This window comes from Aegilops tauschii, chromosome 6 (assembly GCF_002575655.3).
Source record: "Aegilops tauschii subsp. strangulata cultivar AL8/78 chromosome 6, Aet v6.0, whole genome shotgun sequence".
Lineage (NCBI taxonomy): Eukaryota > Viridiplantae > Streptophyta > Magnoliopsida > Poales > Poaceae > Aegilops > Aegilops tauschii.
Window position 1 is genome coordinate 225,741,909 of NC_053040.3, and position 21,320 is coordinate 225,763,228.

Genomic DNA, 21,320 nt, shown 5'->3' on the forward strand with positions numbered 1-21,320 from the left:
GGAGGGGGAGGCGGGGGGAAGCGGATGGATCGAGGGGACTCACCCCTGTTTCCTTCCTTTTTTCTCTATCGTGACGGTTCTGACTGGATTCGGGAGCATCACGTCACGCCTATATAGGATTAGAATAGTGCTACTCTATACATACATACATACAATACATACATATATAGATGCATATATAGATACATACACATATATCTATACCTACTTATAAAGGGAGGTGATATTCTTGGTTTCGTCTGGCTTCGTTTGGTCCCGCTTTAATCTCTACTACTGTTAAAAGAGCAAACATTATCTTTCCTAAACCCACGTCGTCAAATGTACACAGAACAAGATGGATCAATTAGATCCTCATGATCAAAATCACTCATTTATATCTAACCGTCAGATAACAATTAACCCTCATCGAAAAGTACGTCTAGCAATTCGAGGGAGCAGATGAAAACTCTGCCATCCACCTGCAGCCAGCATCCCGGCCGCCAACCTGCCTCCCGCCTCGGGCGGACCTGCCTCTCCCTGTCCCTCGCTTCCCCAATTCCTAGTGGTCCAAACCCCAGACCCTCACGCCCGCCGCCAGAAACCAGCCGCCACCTGACTTCAAATCCTCCAGGGCCCCGAGCGCCACCGCCTGACTTCAAATCCTCCACGCATCGCCGCCTGACTCCAGAGCCCTGCCGCACGCACTTCGACCGCGCGCCCGAGTGGACCACCGCCGAGGCCCTTGCGCTCGTCACCGCCGTGGACGACGACGGCTGGGCCCGCTCCGTCTCCGCCTTCCAGAAGTGGGCCATCGTCACGGAGAACATCGCCATCTCCGAGGCCAGAGGGTCACCCTCGAGGCGCAGGGGGAGGGAGGCCGGCGAGTGCAGGCAGAAGTGGGAGGCACTCGTGGCTGAGTACGGGGCTGTGCCGCGCAGGGAGGCACAGACCGATGGGAGGTACTGGCGCATGGGCGCCGCGTCCAGGAGGAAGACCGGGCTCCCTGCAGAGTTCGAGGCCGAGGTGTATGGCATCATGGACGCGCTGATCCGGGTCGATGAGGCGCTCCCTGGCGGCTCTCGGGTCGATGCTGCAGTTGAAGAAGAGGAGGAGAATAATGCTGTGGAAGAGGCGGATGATGACGGGAGTGAGGAGGAGATGCAGGTGGATCATGGAAATGTGAATGCTTCTGATGATTTGGGTACTGTTCTTCTCCCATTTTCTTTTGCATATTCACACACCTGATCTGATTCACATGTGGGTATGAATCGTCTAGATGTTTTCAGTTGGGTGATCGTGTGCACTGATTATGATATGTTGGCGATACTTATAATGGTGTATTAGTAGTAAAGCTTTGCAGCGAATGGCATATATTTTTGCAACGTGACTATGTCATATTTGGTAGGAATGATTTGGTCAGTGGAGCATTTTGCATCTGTACATGGTTCCATTATCCAAATGTAACAGCTACAGTGAAGGTGATCTGTAGGTGATTGATGCGAAAATGTCAGCACCAGAGTATTGGTGAACGCATGCCTACAGCCTGCTGTATAGAGGAGGCTTATATTTTGTTTTTCCTTTTTTTGGTGATATGGTAGAATTGCATCACTTTATCGTCGTGTCCACTCCCATGCCTGGTCTTCATACCTGCCTGGGCTAGCATATCATGGATTTTGTCATCATGACAATCCACAATCCTGTTTTGTTACTTCAGTCTGTAGGATTTCACATATTACCCGGTACGTCGAGGGAAAAGGCTATGCCAAGACTGTAAGAGGGATGTGAAGCCATTTGATTGAGATCTGATCCAACGGCGAATGGAATCCCGGCACCAATTAACATCTAGGAGTACAGATCTGTGCGTTGGTACATAATAATAAAATTGTATTACTGGCATGTTGCTATTTTGCTTATTTATGAACATCAAGCATTTATCTTATCATCTCATTATTTTGATGGAATGAGGTGCTATTTCATAATGTTCCTAACGGAGGATGCTTTGCTCTGATAAAACATGCTATGTGATCTCATTATTAAGAAGTGGTAAACCTGTATTCCGCAATTAGTTCTAGGTTATAAATGTTGTAATTATTTACACTGATTCTGAATCTACTATGTTTGTAGCGATCTATGTGAAGCATTTGATTCAGTATTGGTGGTACAAATTGTTAGTATAAGCTATTATAAGTGGTGTGTTCTCTCATGTAGGTCAAGGGAGATTGAGATGACCTACTGGAATGAAGCTGGATTTGTATTAGTCGCAGCCCATTTTCTGCCAACATTTTGCCTTTTTATTGCATTGTCGTTGCTGTTAGATCGATATATTTCATAAAGACCTGCTTTTGTATTAATGAATCTCCAAAACAGATCCTATGAACACACATAATGATGATACATGTTTAGCTATTCTGGTCTCTAAATGTGTTATTACCTTAATCTCTGATCCATATCATTTACTACCAGCTCATCTCAGATTCCGCACAGGTGCACATGACGCTCACTAGCTTTCTGCATGATTTTTGGCTTTCCTTTGTCAAGTGTTTGTTCAGATCAGGCCCAGTTTCAGGAAGATGTTTCCTTGCATCATGTTGGTTTAATTAATTAAATTAACTTGCATGCTCTATGTGGAGCATACTATGAATCATTCACTGCATGATACATTTGTCTGAGTCCAGCCATCACTTTGTTCTATCCTTGTAATTGAAGTTCTCATCTACTTTCTAGAGGCAGACAACTATGATAAAATATTCTCTCACATGAAACAAAACCATATTCTTCATTTATCTCATGGATTTCTCCCTGCACACTTGCAATCACATGGCCCTGATGTCCCGAAGAACAACAATGTGATTGTTGTATCCCGAGGGGGTTGGGCCCGTCAGTTCCGAGAGTGTATGTTCAGGGCAAAGAAGTAAATGGTGCTGGCATCAATGCTAGCCTTTCTATTCACCAGGTATGGTATTTTGAACACTTCTCAACTACCGATTTGGTGTGAAGACATGCACATATGCACTAAACACTTGTGTATGTTTGCTCTTTTTGATGTATAGGATGTTGATGGAAGGGAGTTGCTCTTCGATGGTCGGTTGCACTAGGATCCCTGTTCACCTTTGCTACTACTATAGAACAGGAGTACAATTGGTATCTTCGGGAAAGAGGTGAACCTATATCCCTCTTCATGACTTCTATGATGCCTGTTAATTTTGCACTGTAACTAACCAAATTGTGTCCAACAATTTTACTTGGTGTTGTTTAGGAGATAAACAGAGAAAATCAATGGATGAGGAATTGACATACAAAAGACCATCGATTTACTGTAGCGGGCATCACTAGAATTTTCTCAAAGACCAGCTCAACGAAGGTATGCCGTCATTTATATTTTTGCAGCCATCTTTAATCTTTACTTATCAGTTCAGTTTTCCCCTTTTTTACACGAAGTGCTTGAAGTATACAACTCCTCTAGGGAAGGCAAACAGAAGTTCAACAAGGTATACAGTGCATCATTTTGCCCTTGCATGGACATACTCTATGAATGCTATGAAAGATGTTGCCTCTGGAAGTGAAATTAGTAGTGTTGTGTTGGCTGGTCGGAGGTTTTATGTAAGTTTCTTTGCTATTAAAACTGCAACCTTCTATCCTGATTCTGTCCACGATTAAGTTTTAGGTGTGGACACCGACAGGAGATCAACCGCTCCGTCTTCTACCAGGTTGCCGCCGCCGGGGACGTGGACGTACATGGGGCTGTCGGTTGCTGGCGAACAAGGCCATGTGTGCGAGGCGCGCGGCACGGAGCACAGGTCCCCTCCGTGCTGTCATCGACCTCCCTACTGTCAGCGACACCGTCATGTCTCCTCCACACCGGTATGATCCTTGACATCTCTCTCCCTCTCAACCTCTTCTTTTGTTGTTTGTTTTATGAATTTCACATAGGAAAGCTCTTGATCCACCAAAATGCTGAATCATGTACATATTTGCTACCCTAGGAAGGAAGGATGTAAAACTGAACTACAAACCTCTGTAGTAGAGCATCTGACTTAAAGGGTGAAGGAAATATGCCGTAGAGGCAATAATAAAGTTATTATTTATTTCCTTATTTCATGATAAATGTTTATTATTCATGCTGGAATTGTATTAACCGGAAACATAATACATGTGTGAATACATAGACAAACATAGTGTCACTAGTATGCCTCTACTTGACTAGCTCGTTAATCAAAGATGGTTGAGTTTCCTAGCCATAGACATGAGTTGTCATTTGATTAACGGGTCACATCATTAGCAGAATGATGTGACTGACTTGACCCATTCCGTTAGCTTAGCATTTGATCGTTTAGTATATTGCTATTGCTTTCTTCATAACTTATACATGTTCCTATGACTATGAGATTATGCAACTCCCAAATACCGGAGGAACACTTTGTGTGCTACCAAACGTCACAACGTAACTGGGTGATTATAAAGGTGCTCTAGAGGTGTCTCCGATGGTGTTTGTTGAGTTGGCATAGATCGAGATTAGGATTTGTCACTCCGATTGTCGGAGAGGTATCTCTGGGCCCTCTCGGTAATGCACACCACTATAAGCCTTGCAAGCAATGTAACTAATGAGTTAGTTGCGGGATGAAGCATTACGGAACGAGTAAAGAGACTTGCCGGTAATGAGATTGAGCTAGGTATGAGGATACCGACGATCGAATCTCGGGCAAGTAACATACCGATGACAAAGGGAACAACATATGTTGTTATGCGGTTCGAACGATAAAGATCTTCGTAGAATATGTAGGAGCCAATATGGGCATCCAGGTTCCGCTATTGGTTATTGACCAGAGAAGTGTCTCGGTCATGTCTACATAGTTCTCGAACCCGTAGGGTCCGCATGCTTAACGTTCATTGACGATATAGTATTATATGAGTTATGTATGTTGGTGACCGAATGTTGTTCGGAGTTCCGGATAAGATCACGGACATGACGAGGAACTCCGGAATGGTCCGCAGATAAAGATTGATATATGGGATAATAGTGTTTGGTCTCCGGAAGGGTTCCGGAATTCACCGGAATGGGTTCCGGATGTTTCCCGAAATGTTTGGGTACGAGAACACTTTATTTGGGCCAAAGGGGAAAGCCCACAAGGTTTTTGGAAAGCACAAAAGGAAGTTTTGCGAAGTCCAGGGGCCAGACGCCAGGGTCCCTGGCGTCTAGGTCCAGACGCCGGGAACCCTGGCGTCTGGCCCTGGACTCAGAGAAGGACTCTTGCCTTTCAGGTGAAACTGACTTTGTGGAGGCTTTTACTCCAAGTTTCGACCCCAAGGCTCAACATATAAATAGAGGGGTAGGGCTAGCACCCAAGATACATCAAGAAACACCAAGCCGTGTGCCGGCAACCCCATCCCCTCTAGTTTATCCTCCGTCATAGTTTTCGTAGTGCTTAGGCGAAGCCCTGCGAAGATTGTTCTTCATCAACACCGTCACCACGCCGTCGTGCTGCCGGAACTCATCTACTACTTCGCCCCTCTTGCTGGATCAAGAAGGCGAGGACGTCATCGAGCTGAACGTGTGCTGAACGCGGAGGTGCCGTACGTTCGGTACTTGATCGGGACGGATCGTGAAGGTGTGCGACTACATCAACCGCGTTGATAAACGCTTCCGCTTACGGTCTACGAGGGTACGTAAACAACACTCTCCCCTCTCGTTGCTATGCATCACCATGATCTTGCGTGTGCGTAGGAATTTTTTTGAAATTACTACGTTCCCCAACAGTGGCATCCGAGCCAGGTTTATGCGTAGATGTTATATGCACGAGTAGAACACAAGTGAGTTGTGGGCGATACAAGTCATACTGCTTACCAGCATGTCATACTTTTGTTCGGCGGTATTGTTGGATGAAGCGGCCAGGACCGACATTACGCGTACGCTTACGCGAGACTGGTTCTACCGACGTGCTTTGCACATAGGTGCCAGGTGGGTGTCAATTTCTCCAACTTTAGTTGAACCGAGTATGGCTACGCCCGGTCCTTGAGAAGGTTAAAACAACACTAACTTGACGAACTATCGTTGTGGTTTTGATGCGTAGGTAAGAACGGTTCTTGCTCAGCCCGTAGCAGCCACGTAAAACTTGCAACAACAAAGTAGAGGACGTCTAACTTGTTTTTGCAGGGCATGTTGTGATGTGATATGGTCAAGGCATGATGTATTTTATTGTATGAGATGATCATGTTTTGTAACCGAGTTATCGGCAACTAGTAGAAGCCATATGGTTGTCGCTTTATTGTATGCAATGCAATCGCCCTGTAATTGCTTTACTTTATCACTAAGCGGTAGCGATAGTCGTAGAAGCAATAGTTGGCGAGACGACAACGATGCTACGATGGAGATCAAGGTGTCGCATCGGTGATGATGGTGATCATGACGGTGCTTCGGAGATGGAGCTCACAAGCACAAGATGATGATGGCCATATCATATCACTTATATTGATTGCATGTGATGTTTATCCTTTATGCATCTTATTTTGCTTTGATTGACGGTAGCATTATAAGATGATCTCTCACTAAATTTCAAGATAAAAGTGTTCTCCCTGAGTATGCACCGTTGCCAAAGTTCGTCGTGCCGGGACACCACGTGATGATCGGGTGTGATAAGCTCTACGTTCATCTATAACGGGTGCAAGCCAGTTTTTGGACACGCAGAATACTCGGGTTAAACTTGACGAGCCTAGCATATGCAGATATGGCCTCGGAACACTGGAGACCGAAAGGTCGAGCGTGAATCATATAGTAGATATGATCAATATAATGATGTTCACCATTGAAAACTACTCCATCTCACGTGATGATCTGACATGGTTTAGTTGATATGGATCACGTGATCATTTAGATGACGAGAGGGATGTCTATCTAAGTGGGAGTTCTTAAGTAATATGATTAATTGAACTTTAATTTATCTTGAACTTAGTCCTAGTAGTATTAGCATATCTATGTTGTAGATCAATAGCTCGCGTTTAGCTCCCCTATTTTATTTTGATATGTTTCTAGAGAAAACTAAGTTGAAAGATGTTAGTAGCAATGATGCGGATTGGATCCGTGATCTGAGGATTATCCTCATTGCTGCACAGAAGAATTATGTCCTTGATGCATCGCTAGGTGACAGACCGATTGTAGGAGCAAATGCAGAAGTTATGAACGTTTGGTAAGCTCCATATGATGACTACTTGATAGTTTAGTGCACCATGCTTAATGTTTTAGAATCGGGACTTCAAAGACGTTTTGAACGTCATGGACCATATGAGATGTTCCAGGAGTTGAAGTTAATATTTCAAGCAAATACCCGAGTTGAGAGATATGAAATCTCCAACAAGTTCTATAGCTAAAAGATGGAGGAGAATATCTCAACAAGTGAGCATGTGCTCAGATTGTCTGGGTACTACAATTGCTTGAATCAAGTGGGAGTTAATCTTCCAGATAAGATAGTGATTAACATAATTCTCTAGTCACCATCACCAAGTTAGTAGAACTTCGTGATGAACTATAATATGCAAAGGATAACGGAAACGATTCCCAAGCTCTTCGTGATACTGAAATCGACGAAGGTAGAAATCAAGAAAAGCATCAAGTGTTGATGATTGACAAGACCACTAGTTTCAAGAAAAGGACAAAGGGAAGAAGGGGAACTTCAAAAGAACGACAAGCAAGTGCTCCTCCCATGAAGAAGCCCAAAGCTAGACCCAAGCCTGAAACTAAGTGCTTCTACTGCAAAGGAAATGGTCACTAGAAGCAGAACTGCCCCAAGTATTTGGCGGATAAGAAGGATGGCAAAGTGAACAAAGGTATATTTGATATACATGTTATTGATGTGTACTTTACTAGTGTTTATAGCAACCCCTCGATATTTGATACTGGTTCAGTTGCTGAAAAGTAGTAACTTGAAACGGGAGTTGCAAAATGAACAAAAACTAGTTAACGGTGAAGTGATGATGTGTGTTGGAAGTAGTTCCAAGATTGATAAGATCACCATCACACACTTCTTTGACCTTCGGGATTATTGTTGAACCTAAATGTTATTTGGTGTCTGTGTTGAGCATGAATATGATTGGATCATGTTTATTTCAATACGGTTATTCATTTAAATCAAAGAATAATTGTTGTTCTATTTACATGAATAAAACCTTCTACGATCATACACTCAATATAAGCGGTTTATTGAATCTCGATCGTAGTGATACACATATTCATAATATTGAAGCCAAAAGATGCAGAGTTGATAATGATAGTGCAACTTATTTGTGGCACTGTCGTTTAGGTCATATTGGTGTAAAGCGCATGAAGAAACTCCATTCTGATGGACTTTTAGAATCACTTGGTACTTGCGAACCATGCCTCATGGGCAAGATGACTAAAACGCCGTTCTTCGGAACAATGGAGCGAGCAACAGATTTGTTGGAAATCATACATACTGATGTATGTGGTCCGATGAATATTGAGGCTCGCGGTAGATATCATTATTTTCTCATCTTCACAGATGATTTGAGCAGATATGGGTATATCTAGTTGATGAAACATAAGTCTAAAACATTTGAAAAGTTCATATAATTTTAGAGTGAAGTGGAAAATCATCGTAACAAGAAAATAAAGTTTCTATGATCTGATCGTGGAGGAGAATATTTGAGTTACGAGTTTGGTCTTCATTTGAAACAATGCAGAATAGTTTCGCAACTCACGCCACCTGGAACACCACAGCGTAATGGTGTGTCCGAACATAGTAACCGTACTTTATTAGATATGGTGCAATCTATGATGTCTCTTACCGAGTTACCACTATCATTTTGGGGTTATGCATTAGAGACAGCTGCATTCACGTTAAATAGGGCACCATCTAAAATCCGTTGAGACGATGCTTATGAACTGTGGTTTAGCAAGAAACCAAAGTTGTCGTTTCTTAAAGTTTGGGGCTGCGATGCTTATGTGAAAAAGTTTCAACCTGATAAGCTCGAACCCAAATCGGAGAAATGTGTCTTCATAGGATTCCAAAAGGAGACAGTTGGGTACACCTTCTATCACAGATCCAAAGGCAAGATATTCGTTGCTAAGAATGGATCCTTTCTAGAGAAGGAGTTTCTCTCGAAAGAAGTGAGTGGGAGGAAAGTAGATCTTGATGAGGTAACTGTACCTGCTCCCTTATTGGAAAGTAGTTCATCACAGAAATCTGTTCCTGTGACTCCTACACTAATTAGTGAGGAAGCTAATGATGATGATCATATAACTTCAGATCAAGTTACTACCGAACCTCATAGGTCAACCAGAGTGAGATCCGTACCAGAGTGGTACGGTAATCCTGTTCTGGAGGTCATGTTACTTGACCATGATGATCCTATGAACTATGAGGAAGCGATGATGAGCCCAGATTCCGCGAAATGGCTTGAGGCCATGAAATATGAGATGGGATCCATGTATGAGAACAAAGTGTTGACTTTGGTTGACTTGCCTGATGATCGGCAAGACATAGATAATAAATGGATCTTCAAGAGGAAGACGGACGCTGATAGTAATGTTACTATCGACAAAGCTAGACTTGTCGGAAAAAGGTTTTGACAAAGTTCAAGGTGTTGACTACGATGAGATTTTCTCACTCGTAACGATGCTTAAGTCTGTCTGAATCATGTTAGCAATTGCCGCATTTTATGATTATGAATTTGGAAAATGGATGTAAAGACTGCATTCCTGAATGGATTTCTGGAAGAAGAGTTGTATATGATGCAACCTGAAGGTTTTATCGATCCAAAGGATGCTAACAAAGTGTGCAAGCTTCAGCGATCCATCTATGGACTGGTGCAAGCATCTCGGAGTTGGAATATACGCTTTGATGAGTTGATCAAAGTATATAGTTTTATACAGACTTGCGGTGAAGCCTGTATTTACAAGAAAGTGAGTGGGAGCACTACAACATTTCTGATAAGTATATGTGAATGACATACTGTTGATCGGAAATAATGTAGAATTTTTTGGAAAAGCATAAAGGAGTACTTGAAAGGAGTTTTTCAAAGAAAGATCTCGGTGAAGCTGCTTACATATTGAGCACCAAGATCTATAGAGATAGATCAAGACGATTGATAAGATTTTTCAATGAGTACATACCTTGACAAAGATTTTGAAGTAGTTCAAAATGGAACAGTCAAAGAAGGAGTTCTTGCCTGTGTTTTAAGGTGTGAAGTTGACTGAAGACTCAAAACCCGACCATGACAGAAAATAGAAAGAGAATGAAAAGTCATTCCCTATGCCTTAGTCATAGGTTCTATAAAGTGTGCTATACTATGTAACAGATCTATTGTATACCCTACATTGAGTTTGGCAAGGGAGTACAATAATGATCTAGGAGTAGATCACTGGACAGCGGTCAAAATTATCCTTAGTGGAATAAGGATATGTTTCTCGATTATGGAGGTGCCAAAAGGTTCGTCGTAAAGGGTTACATCGATGCAAGTTTTGACACTGATCCAGATGACTCTAAGTCTCAATCTGGATACATATTGAAAGTGGGAGCAATTAGCTAGAGTAGCTCCGTGCGGAGCATTGTTGACATAGAAATTTGCAAAATACATACGGATCTGAATGTGGCAGACCTGTTGACTAAACTTCCCTCACAAGCAAAACATGGTCACACCTTAGTACTCTTTGGGTGTTAATCACATAACGATGTGAACAAGATTATTGACTCTAGTAAACCCTTTGGGTGTTGATCACGTGGCGATGTGAACTAGATTATTGACTCTAGTGCAAGTGGGAGACTGGAGGAAATATGCCCTAGAGGCAATAATAAAGTTATTATTTATTTCCTTATTTCATGATAAATGTTTATTATTCATGCTGGAATTGTATTAACCGGAAACATAATACATGTGTGAATACATAGACAGACATAGTGTCACTAGTATGCCTCTACTTGACTAGCTCGTTAATCAAAGATGGTTGAGTTTCCTAGCCATGGACATGAGTTGTCATTTGATTAACGGGATCACATCATTAGGAGAATGATGTGATTGACTTGACCCATTCCGTTAGCTTAGCATTTGATCGTTTAGTATATTGCTATTGCTTTCTTCATAACTTATACATGTTCCTATGACTATGAGATCATGCAACTCCCAAATACCGGAGGAACACTTTGTGTGCTACCTGTAACACCCCGGATGTAACTTTCCATATTTGTAACTCCAACTCTTTCCATTTTCAGCTATGTGTTATGATATTCCCTCCGTGGTCGGGTTTTGTTTTTCGTTTTGCATTTTGTTCATGTCATGCATCTCATATCATGTCATCATGTGCATCTCATTTGCATACGTGTTCGTCTCATGCATCCGAGCATTTTCCCCGTTGTCCGTTTTGCAATCCGACACTCCCACCTCCTCCGGCGCACCCCTCTTGTTTTCCTTTTTGTGAGCGGGTGTTGAACGTTCTCGGAATGGACCGAGGCTTGCCAAGTGGCCTTGGTATACCACCGGTAGACCACCTGTCAAGTTTCGTGCCATTTGGAGGTCGTTTGACGCTCCAACGGTTAACCGGGTAACCGCAAAGTCCTTTTGTGTGTTGCAGCAAAACCCTCCTTCAAACAGCCCAAAACCCATCTAAGTCACTTCCATGCTCTAGGTCGTTCAATCACGATTGTGTGGGCGAAAACCGTGCTCCATTTGGAGTCTCCTAGCTCCCTCTACCTATAAAAACACCTTCCCCTCCGAAATCCGGGGTCCAAACCCTAGCCAATCGCCCCTCCGCGCGCCGGACGCGTCCGCCGCCGCCGGACGCAAGCCGCCGCCGCGCCCGACCTACCGGGGGCTGCCACGTGGCACCCCGGCCTCCACCGCGCCGCCGGCCCGGAGAGCCCGTGTCGGGCCCTCCCGGCCCGCTCCTCCCGCGCCGCCGCCCGGGCGCCGTCGCCCGCCTCCTCCGTCGTGCGGCAGCGCGCCGCCGCCCGTCTTCCTCCGCGCCGGCGCCGCCGCGCCAGTCGACCCCGCCGCCGTCCGCCCGTGCCCGCCGGTGCCCGCGCCGCTCCACCCACGCCGCCGCCCCGAGGCGTCGCCTCCTCCTCCACCGTTCGCCAGTGCCGCCTCCCCGCCGGCCCTCTCCTCCGTCCCCGAGCTCCGGCCGCAGCGCCCCGACTCCGGCGAGCTCGAGCAGCCCGAGCCAGATCCCAATCGGGTCAACCCGAAGGTTGACTCTCCCCTCTCCCCGAAATATTCCAAGTCTGGATATTTTTGCATAATGTGCTCCTGTTCATCGCATCATAACTCTCTGCATACTGCTCTGTTTCGCGCGTGTAATATATCGAAATGTTCGTCTCGTGATGCTCTTCATTTTGTTCCTTTATGCCATGTTCATTTGAGTCCATCTTGATTCCCAAATCTCTGGTGCAAGAGTGCTAGTTGCTGTTAACTGCTGTTACTTATCAGAACTTGAGGATTTGTTATTTTTGTTGCATTTGATATGTGCATCTTATGGGCATGATCTCTACATGTGTTTTTATGTATGTCATGCCATCTTTACAGAGGTGTATGCCATGTATTTTTGTGATATCTGTGGTGACTAGCACAAGCATGCAAACTAGACTTCGTGATGTTTCTGATTTCAGGGACAGTAATTTTGCAAAGTCTGTGACTGCTGTTATTTTGTTGCCATGTATCCATGTGGCTACAGAGAGATCCATGCTCCTTTTGGTGATGTTCAGTAAGGATGTTTTGTAGATATAGTTGTGCTCTATCCATTCATGCCCTTTTTTGCAATTATGGAGTGCCATAGCATGTCTTAATCCTGCTCTACGTTTGCTATAAAATATTCCTGGCAGATTCTTAACATAATAATCAATTTTGGCAAGCTTGTTGTAGTTGTTTCATACATGCTATGTATTTCCTCTTGCCATGGATAGCTTCATAAACATTCCATCTTGCTGTAGGTATGCTTGTTTTGTCATGCATTATTTTGTGGTGAGTGAATCAAGTTCACCAAGATGCCTTCATAATAGTGTTTCTGCCATGCTCTGTTTTCTGCTAAGTCTGAAACCTGTTAACGAAACTTGCTATGTTTACATGGTTGCCATCATATCTTCTGGTACTTTTTGTCTTATGGTAAGTAAGAGACTTTTGTTCTATGCATTTGGTAGATTCATGCCATGCCTGGTTTCGCTATGTTAAGCTTCTGTAGCATGTTGATTGCTTGCTCTGAACATTGCTACCTGATGCTGATTCTGCCATGTCCAGTAATTTCACTAAGACTGTGAACCTGTTATCTTTTGCACTTTTTCCATGCTTGTTTGAACCTGTTGTGGTGTGATCTAGGCGTAGCTCAGTGTTCATCTTTTGTCAAGCATCTTCTTTAGATTACTGCCATATGCTTTGTTGCTATGTTGGAGTGCTGCAGCATAGTTACTTGGTGTATTTTAAATGCTATCATGCTGTTAATCACAGATTTATGTCATTCTTGTTTTGCTTGCCATTTGCAAACCGTGCATCCGTTTCCGGTGATCTTTATATCGATTTCGACCGAAATCATCTCACCTTTCCAGTGGCATACTTGGTTTGCCAAGTTACTACCTTGTTCATCATTTTTCTTCCGGAGCACGCATATGCATCGCATATCATATCCCGCATATCGTACATGTTTTGCATCATGTTGCTTGTGCATTTCCCGTGATTGATTGTGGTTCCGTTGCTTGTGTTCTTGTTTTGGGTAGAGCCGGGAGACGAGTTCGTGAACGAGGAACCTGTTGAGTACGCTTACGAGGATCAAGCTTTCGACAACTCTGAGAACCTTGCAGGCAAGATGACCATACCCTCGAAATCACTTCTATCTTTGATTTGCTAGTTGTTCGTTCTATTGCCATGCTGCGCTACCTACCACTTGCTATATCATGCCTCCCATATTGCCATGTCAAGCCTCTAACCATCCTTTCCTAGCAAACCGTTGTTTGGCTAAGTTACCGCTTTTGCTCAGCCCTTCTTATAGCGTTGCTAGATGCAGGTGAAGTTGAAGTTGGTTCCATGTTGGAACATGGATATTTTGGAATATCATAATATCTCTTATTTAATTAATGCATCTATATATTTTTGGTAAAGGGTGGAAGGCTCGGCCTTATGCCTGGTGTTTTTGTTCCACTCTTGCCGCCCTAGTTTCCGTCATACCGGTATTATGTTCCTTGAGTTTGCATTCCTTACGCGGTTGGGTGATTTATGGGACCCCCTTGACAGTTCGCTTTGAATAAAACTCCTCCAGCAAGGCCCAACCTTGGTTTTACCATTTGCCACCTAAGCCTTTTCCCCTTGGGTTTTCGCGAGCCCGAGGGTCATCTTTATTTAAACCCCCGGGCCAGTGCCCCTATGAGTATTGGTCCAATCTGTCAGTCGCCGGTGGCCACCAGGGGCAACTCTGGGCTCGCCTATCGGCAGCTTGGACAATCCGGTGTGCCCTAAGAACGAGATATGTGCAGCTCCTATCGGGATTTGTCGGCACATTCGGGTGGCTTTGCTGGTCTTGTTTTACCATTGTCGAAATGTCTTGTAAACCGGGATTCCGAGACTGATCGGGTCTTTCCGGGAGAAGGTTTATTCTTCGTTGACCGTGAGAGCTTATAATGGGCTAACTTGGGACACCCCTGCAGGGTATTATCTTTCGAAAGCCGTGCCCGCGGTTATGAGGCAGATGGGAATTTGTTAATGTCCGGTTGTAGAGAACTTGTCACTTGACCCAAGTAAAATACATCAACTGTGTGTGTAGCCGTGATGGTCTCTTCTCGGCGGAGTCCGGGAAGTGAACACGGTTTGAGTTATGCATGAACGTAAGTAGTTTCAGGATCACTTCTTGATCATTTCTAGCTTCGCGACCGTTGCGTTGCTTCTCTTCTCGCTCTCTTTTGCGTATGTTAGCCACCATATATGCTTAGTGCCTGCTGCAACTCCACCTCATTACACCATCCTTTCCTATAAGCTTAAATAGTCTTGATCTCGCGGGTGTGAGATTGCTGAGTCCTCGTGACTCACAGATTCTACCAAAACAGTTGCAGGTGCCGACGATGCCAGTGCAGATGACGCAACCGAGCTCAAGTGGGAGTTCAACGAGGAACGTGGTCGTTACTATGTTTCTTTTCCTAATGATCAGTAGTGGAGCCCAGTTGGGACGATCGGGGATCTAGCATTTGGGGTTATCTTATTTTCATTTGGATTTTGACCGTAGTCGGTCTATGTGTGGATTTTGGATGATGTATGAATTAAATTTATGTATTGTGTGAAGTGGCGATTGTAAGCCAACTCTCGTTATCCCATTCTTATTCATTACATGGGATTGTGTGAAGATAACCCTTCTTGCGACAATACCACAATGCGGTTATGCCTCTAAGTCGTGCCTCGACACGTGGGAGATATAGCCGCATCGTGGGCGTTACACTACCAAACGTCACAACGTAACTGGTGATTATAAAAGTGCTCTACAGGTGTCTCCGATGGTGTTTGTTGAGTTGGCATAGATCAAGATTAGGATTTGTCACTCCGATTGTCGGAGAGGTATCTCTGGGCCCTCTCGGTAATGCACATCACTATAAGCCTTGCAAGCGATGTGACTAATGAGTTAGTTGCGGGATGAAGCATTACGGAACGAGTAAAGAGACTTGCCGGTAACGAGATTGAGCTAGGTATGAGGATACCGATGATCGAATCTCGGGCAAGTAACATACCGATGACAAAGGGAACAACGTATGTTGTTATGCGGTTCGACCGATAAAGATCTTCGTAGAATATGTAGGAGCCAATATGGGCATCCAGGTTCCGCTATTGGTTATTGACCAGAGAAGTGTCTCGGTCATGTCTACATAGTCCTCGAACCCGTAGGGTCCGCACGCTTAACGTTCGTTGACGATACAGTATTATATGAGTTATGTATGTTGGTGACCGAATGTTGTTCGGAGTTCCGGATAAGATCACGGGCATGACGAGGAACTCCGGACTGGTCCGGAGATAAAGATTGATATATGGGATAATAGTGTTTGGTCTCCGGAATTCACCGGAAGGGGTTCCGGATGTTTCCTGAAATGTTTGGGTACGAGAACACTTTATTTGGGCCAAAGGGGAAAGCCCACAAGGTTTTTGGAAAGCGCAAAAGGAAGTTTTGCGGAGTCCACGGGCTAGACGCTAGGGTCCCTGGCGTTTGGGTCCAGACGCCAGGAACCCTGGCGTCTGGCCCTGGAGTCCGAGAAGGACTCTTGCCTTTCGGGTGAAACCGACTTTGTGGAGGCTTTTACTCCAAGTTTCAACCCCAAGGCTCAACATATAAATAGAAGGGTAGGGCTAGCACCCAAGATACATCAAGAAACACCAAGCCGTGTGCCGGCAACCCCGTCCCCTCTAGTTTATCCTCCGTCATAGTTTTCGTAGTGCTTAGGCGAAGCCCTGCGAAGATTGTTCTTCATCAACACCGTCACCACGCTGTCGTGCTGCCGAAACTCATCTACTACTTCGCCCCTCTTGCTGGATCAAGAAGGCGAGGACGTCATCGAGTTGAACGTGTGCTGAACGCGGAGGTGCCGTGTAACGACCAAACCTCGAAGGATTTGAGTCTCTGTGCTTACTGTGCTAGTCCCTGGATTGAACTCGCTAGCACACACAGTATAGATGAATACCAGAATAGCAAGTGCATCATTTATTACAATGTATGATCCAGAATGTAAAAAAATAAAACAATCTGCATAGCACTTGGCTAGCTTTATTCAATCAAACAGCGGAAAGTAGCAGAAAATAACGATGAGTCCCATCATAGCCCACTGGCGATGCTGAGTGCAGACTCGCGACCCTAACGGTACCTTACTCTTCGTCTGAATATCCTGCAACATGAGACGTTGCAGCCATATAGGTCAATACTTTGAATGTATTGGCAAGTTACACAGGAGTAATAATATAGCAGACCTACATGTATATGCATAGTACAACAAAGGAAGGCTTGGGGGTTTATTTTGCAGAAAGCTGATTTTGTCCTCATAACTATCTAATAGTCAAATTTTTATTTAGTTCTTTTATTACTACAATTATATACACAAGGTTGAGTTGGCAAAATCAACTCCAACCTACCCTTTATTAAGTTGCCCAACAAATTTATTAAGTGTCACATCTGTCAAGATCATCCAACAACTGTAATGGCATAGTGGCTCAAATTTACCCATAACCGGGGGCACAGCTAATCATGATTAGTTTTAATACTCTGCAGAGTTTAGTACGCTTTACCCACTGGACCCAATCCGAAGATTGAGACGAAGTCTTTCAGAAGAGGTTCCCTTAACCACCTGACGGCCACATCCCACCTATATATGCTACATCTGTCGACACTGTCTGGGCCAGGGTTCCAACAACTGATCAACTAAGCCAGAGCCCATATAGCCAGTGGCCGCACATGGAAGCTACTAGTCACTAAGTCTGTCTGATCTTTTTGAACCTGGCGGCATTCCACTTAGGGTGCACTCTCATGAGCGCATGGCCTTAGAAAAGGTGCAGGACCCCATGATGCCTTCCCTCAACACCAAGCAATACCACTTCCGCCCAGAGGTGAGTTAAATCCTGAGTTACTACTCAATTTGTTAAATATATAATCCTCACATAAGCTCAATGAATACTCGAACCAACCCCATCTACAAAGCATAGCAAAACTACAATTACCACAATCTGCAATGACGGGAGATAGCTCAACAATATAGCAAAAATATAATAATCCTATACATGCATATATTTATAGTGTGATATAACTACATGCATAGAAAACAATAGGTAAAGGATGATCAACATGTAACTTGCCTTGGTTCTGGTTCAGAAAGTCACACTCCTGACAATAGCTCGCGTCGCACTCCGGACAATCTACACGTTTCACACAATTCAACAAATCAATCACCGAAACACAAATAGAACCAAAACAAAACCAACAGCAAGAAAACCATTTTAAAAACTCAACAACAGAAGCTTAACAGCCTAAAATGCACTATGGTCACAACGCAAAAAGGAATCACTCGAATTCGATAAGTGGTTTGAAAGATACGGCCTCCGGAAGGTTTAATTCAAATTCGAACGAATTCAAATTTGAAAGGTGTAAGCATGTGAAATTTTGGTACTGTGATATTCTGCTGGTCATTGTGAGTGCACAGGAAAAAGAATCACCTATTTTGGACATACGAATTAGGAGTTATAGCTAATGGAAGTTGTAGTTGCAAAACTGAAAAGGACAAAACCAACAGAAAACTCCTGGCTGCTCATGCGTTTACTGTAGCGGTGGCCATGTGTCGTCTCGTGATTGGCCTAGGTCGTGCTGTGCGCGTGTGCTCACCAGAGAACAGGGGAACAGCGGCGGCGATTCGGGCGTCGGCGGTGGCGCTCCTCCGGTGACTCTCCGGCGATGGGGAAGTGACGGGAGGATGCGGCGGTGAGTGGCAGAGGCGGTGGTGGTGCTCAACGGCGGCGGGGCGTCCTCGAGCGGCGGTGGCGAAGACGTGAACTCCGGCGATCTCCGGAGCTTTGGCTCTGCGTCAGTGGTCGTGCTGGTGCTCTGCAGGTCACCCCGCGGTGTTAAACAAGCGGGTGACCGAGAGGGGGATCGAGTGGAGACAAGTGGCGCGGCTGGGCGTGCTCTTACGGCGACGGAACGGCCGGCAGACTTGGAGCTCCTCCGGTGAGATCCAAACGAGCTCGGGCAACGCGTATGGATGATGGGAAAAATCGGAAAGAGGCTTCGGGGGTGCCGAGCAAACCCTTAAGCGTCCAGGGAGTCCTAGGGGAGCATGAGGTCGACTAGGGGGCGAGATCGATCCGGCTCGCGCTCGGGTGTGCAAGCGGTGCGGCTGCGCGCGTGTTCGTCCGACCGAAGGAAGGAGATAGGTGCGGGGCCCGCTGGACAGAGAGAGAGAAGCGGCGGCGGGTCGGGTGCGGGCTCGCGGGGCGGATCGGGCGAGGCTGCCACGTACCGCTTTGCTGGGGCTGGAGACGCGGGGGACTGGGCTGCGGCTGTGCTGCGCTGGCTGGCGGCTGGGCTGCGCAGTGCGCTATGCTGCGCTGCTTCTTTCCTTTTTTAAAACAAAAACTACAGCAGTAAAAATAACTAAAATAAAAACAACATAATAAAACTAAAACAAATTATATATACACACAGTAAAATCTATACTGCTAATATAAACTACAGGAACACTAGTTCCTCACCTATGCAATTTTAGAAATTCATTTTGATGCAAAATGCCACACAAAACAGTAATAAACACTCAAATAAAATATTTTGAAGATTGCAAAAATTACCAGAACATATCAGATGAACTGGAAACAATATTCTGCACATTATGAACATTTTTAAACAGGGGAGAAGTCACATTATCTCCACTCCAATAAATTGCCTTTGTTGCATAATGATTTGAATATTTCAAAAAAAAGCAAATAATGCAATAAAAATATGATATGCATATGAATGATCTAATAACATCCTAATTTAGGAAAATTGGGATGTTACATGTCGTACGTTCGGCACTTGATCGGGATGGATCGTGAAGGTGTACGACTACATCAACCGCGTTGATAAACGCTTCCGCTTACGGTCTACGAGGGTACGTAGACAACACTCTCCCCTCTTGTTGCTATGCATCACCATGATCTTGCGTGTCCGTAGGAACTTTTAAAATTACTACGTTCCCCAACAAAGGGTTGTGGATGTGCCATTGCTGCACAAACTGAACCAAGGATGTTTAGCAACTAATCTCTTTTTTGTGGCATCAACGCGAGGATGGGCTTCATAATTTAGAACATCATGTGTTCATAATATATTTTGTGGTAGCAACTGAGCCAAGGATGCTCATGGCAAGTTTAATCGCAATACAAACCATTTGGTTTGCAAACACACTTGCTAAAACATAGATTGATAATCTTCAACCTACTATGTAAACCATTCTCCTTTGTATTTTTTCTTGGGAAAGCTTCCGATCTATTCTTCTTCAATCATGGTAGTACAACGAACACCAGAAATAATAAAAATTACATCCAAATTCATAGACCACCTAGCGACGACTACAAGCACTGAAGTGAGCTGAAGGCGTGAAGCCGTCATCTGATTCTATCTTAGATCCATTTGGATTGTTATCTGATTTTAGTGATACAGAAATCAAAATTGATTTATTACCTCTTTGGTAAGCACTTATCTTTGGATGACACACTTGATTGTTCTGGTGTTCAGTTTTATGTGGTTTCATTTTATCAACCTAATTCAGTCTTTCTTTTCAGATTATTTACTAAAGAAAATGGTTTGGGGTGAAGAGTTGAAGGCCTGAAGCCAAATGTTTCCTAATCAGGAAAATGACCCGCATAACTTGTGTGAAACAAGGTCAACCGCTATGTGCCAAGATTGAAGATCTCAAATATGTTTACTTTGCTTCGGGATCATATAGCAGTGATTGCTTCATGCAGGAACTTTTTATCATTCTCTTTTGTTCTCTATATGATCATCGTAGATGCTGCTATTACATGGAGTTATGACTATTTTCATGTGTTGTTGTATATAGAACTAACTCTGTAATGATATATTTGTGAACAGAGGGAGTAGTACACAGGAAGCTTCATTTCACGCATGAGAGCTTTGTGACATGAAAGTTAATCTCAATACAAATTCAGAATTCAATACCCACACGAATTTCATACGCTACTTTGATCAAGACGTGCGTTGCACGTGCATACTTACTAGTTAATTTCAAGTACGCAATTTGGTTTCATTACTTGCCACCCGTTTTCACCCAACGTAGGAAGACCATCTGACGGCGCACTGTGGCCTAGGTCCGGAGAGCTGGCAAAAAATAAAATTGACGATGGGAGGGTTCGATCTCATAACTTGCCAGCCGGCCACGCACAGTTTGTCCAGTTAACCCGGCTAGAGATATGAGAGGACTTTTATTTCTCCTGTTGCAACGTACGAGCCTTTTTGCTAGTATTATATATATATATACACATTTGGGCTATTCTATTTCGCGTAACATAACACTACTAGGGAAAAGCCTATACATAGAATCTTACTAGCAGCGCGCTTTAAAATAAGGCGCTGCTGCTACGTAGCAGTAGCGCGCGCACACAAAACTTGCTGCTGAAATAAATGTAGCAGTAGTGCGCCCGCTCTAAGACGCGCTACTGCTATAATTGCCACGCCGCCGCCGCGAGGCTAGTTCTAGCAGCAGCGCGTTAATACGAAGAGCGCTACTGCTACGGATCATAGCAGTAGCGCATTTCCACAATAACCGCTACTGCTAAGTTTACTATAAAAATTTAGTCCCACCTCGCTCCGTGAAGAGAGTTTCTACCACCTTAAATATGTTACT

General features: G+C 44.3%; 1 protein-coding gene across 1 annotated transcript; it reads left to right on the plus strand.

Annotated features, from left to right (window-relative positions):
* Positions 1 to 422: 422 nt before the first annotated feature.
* LOC109744787 (uncharacterized) lies at positions 423 to 2,385 on the plus strand. The gene is made up of 2 exons (XM_020303931.3): positions 423 to 1,180; positions 2,188 to 2,385. The coding sequence occupies exons 1-2, from the start codon at positions 439 to 441 to the stop codon at positions 2,205 to 2,207; spliced, it is 762 nt and encodes a 253-aa protein (XP_020159520.1). The 5' UTR covers positions 423 to 438; the 3' UTR covers positions 2,208 to 2,385.
* Positions 2,386 to 21,320: the final 18,935 nt, after the last annotated feature.

Bases quoted from the DNA above. Each gene is read 5' to 3' on its own strand.
- LOC109744787 (XM_020303931.3), top strand. From the start codon at position 439: ATGAAAACTCTGCCATCCACCTGCAGCCAGCATCCCGGCCGCCAACCT. The intron at 1,181-2,187 runs GTACTGTTCTTC...TCTCTCATGTAG, and splicing joins GAATGCTTCTGATGATTTGG to GTCAAGGGAGATTGAGATGA.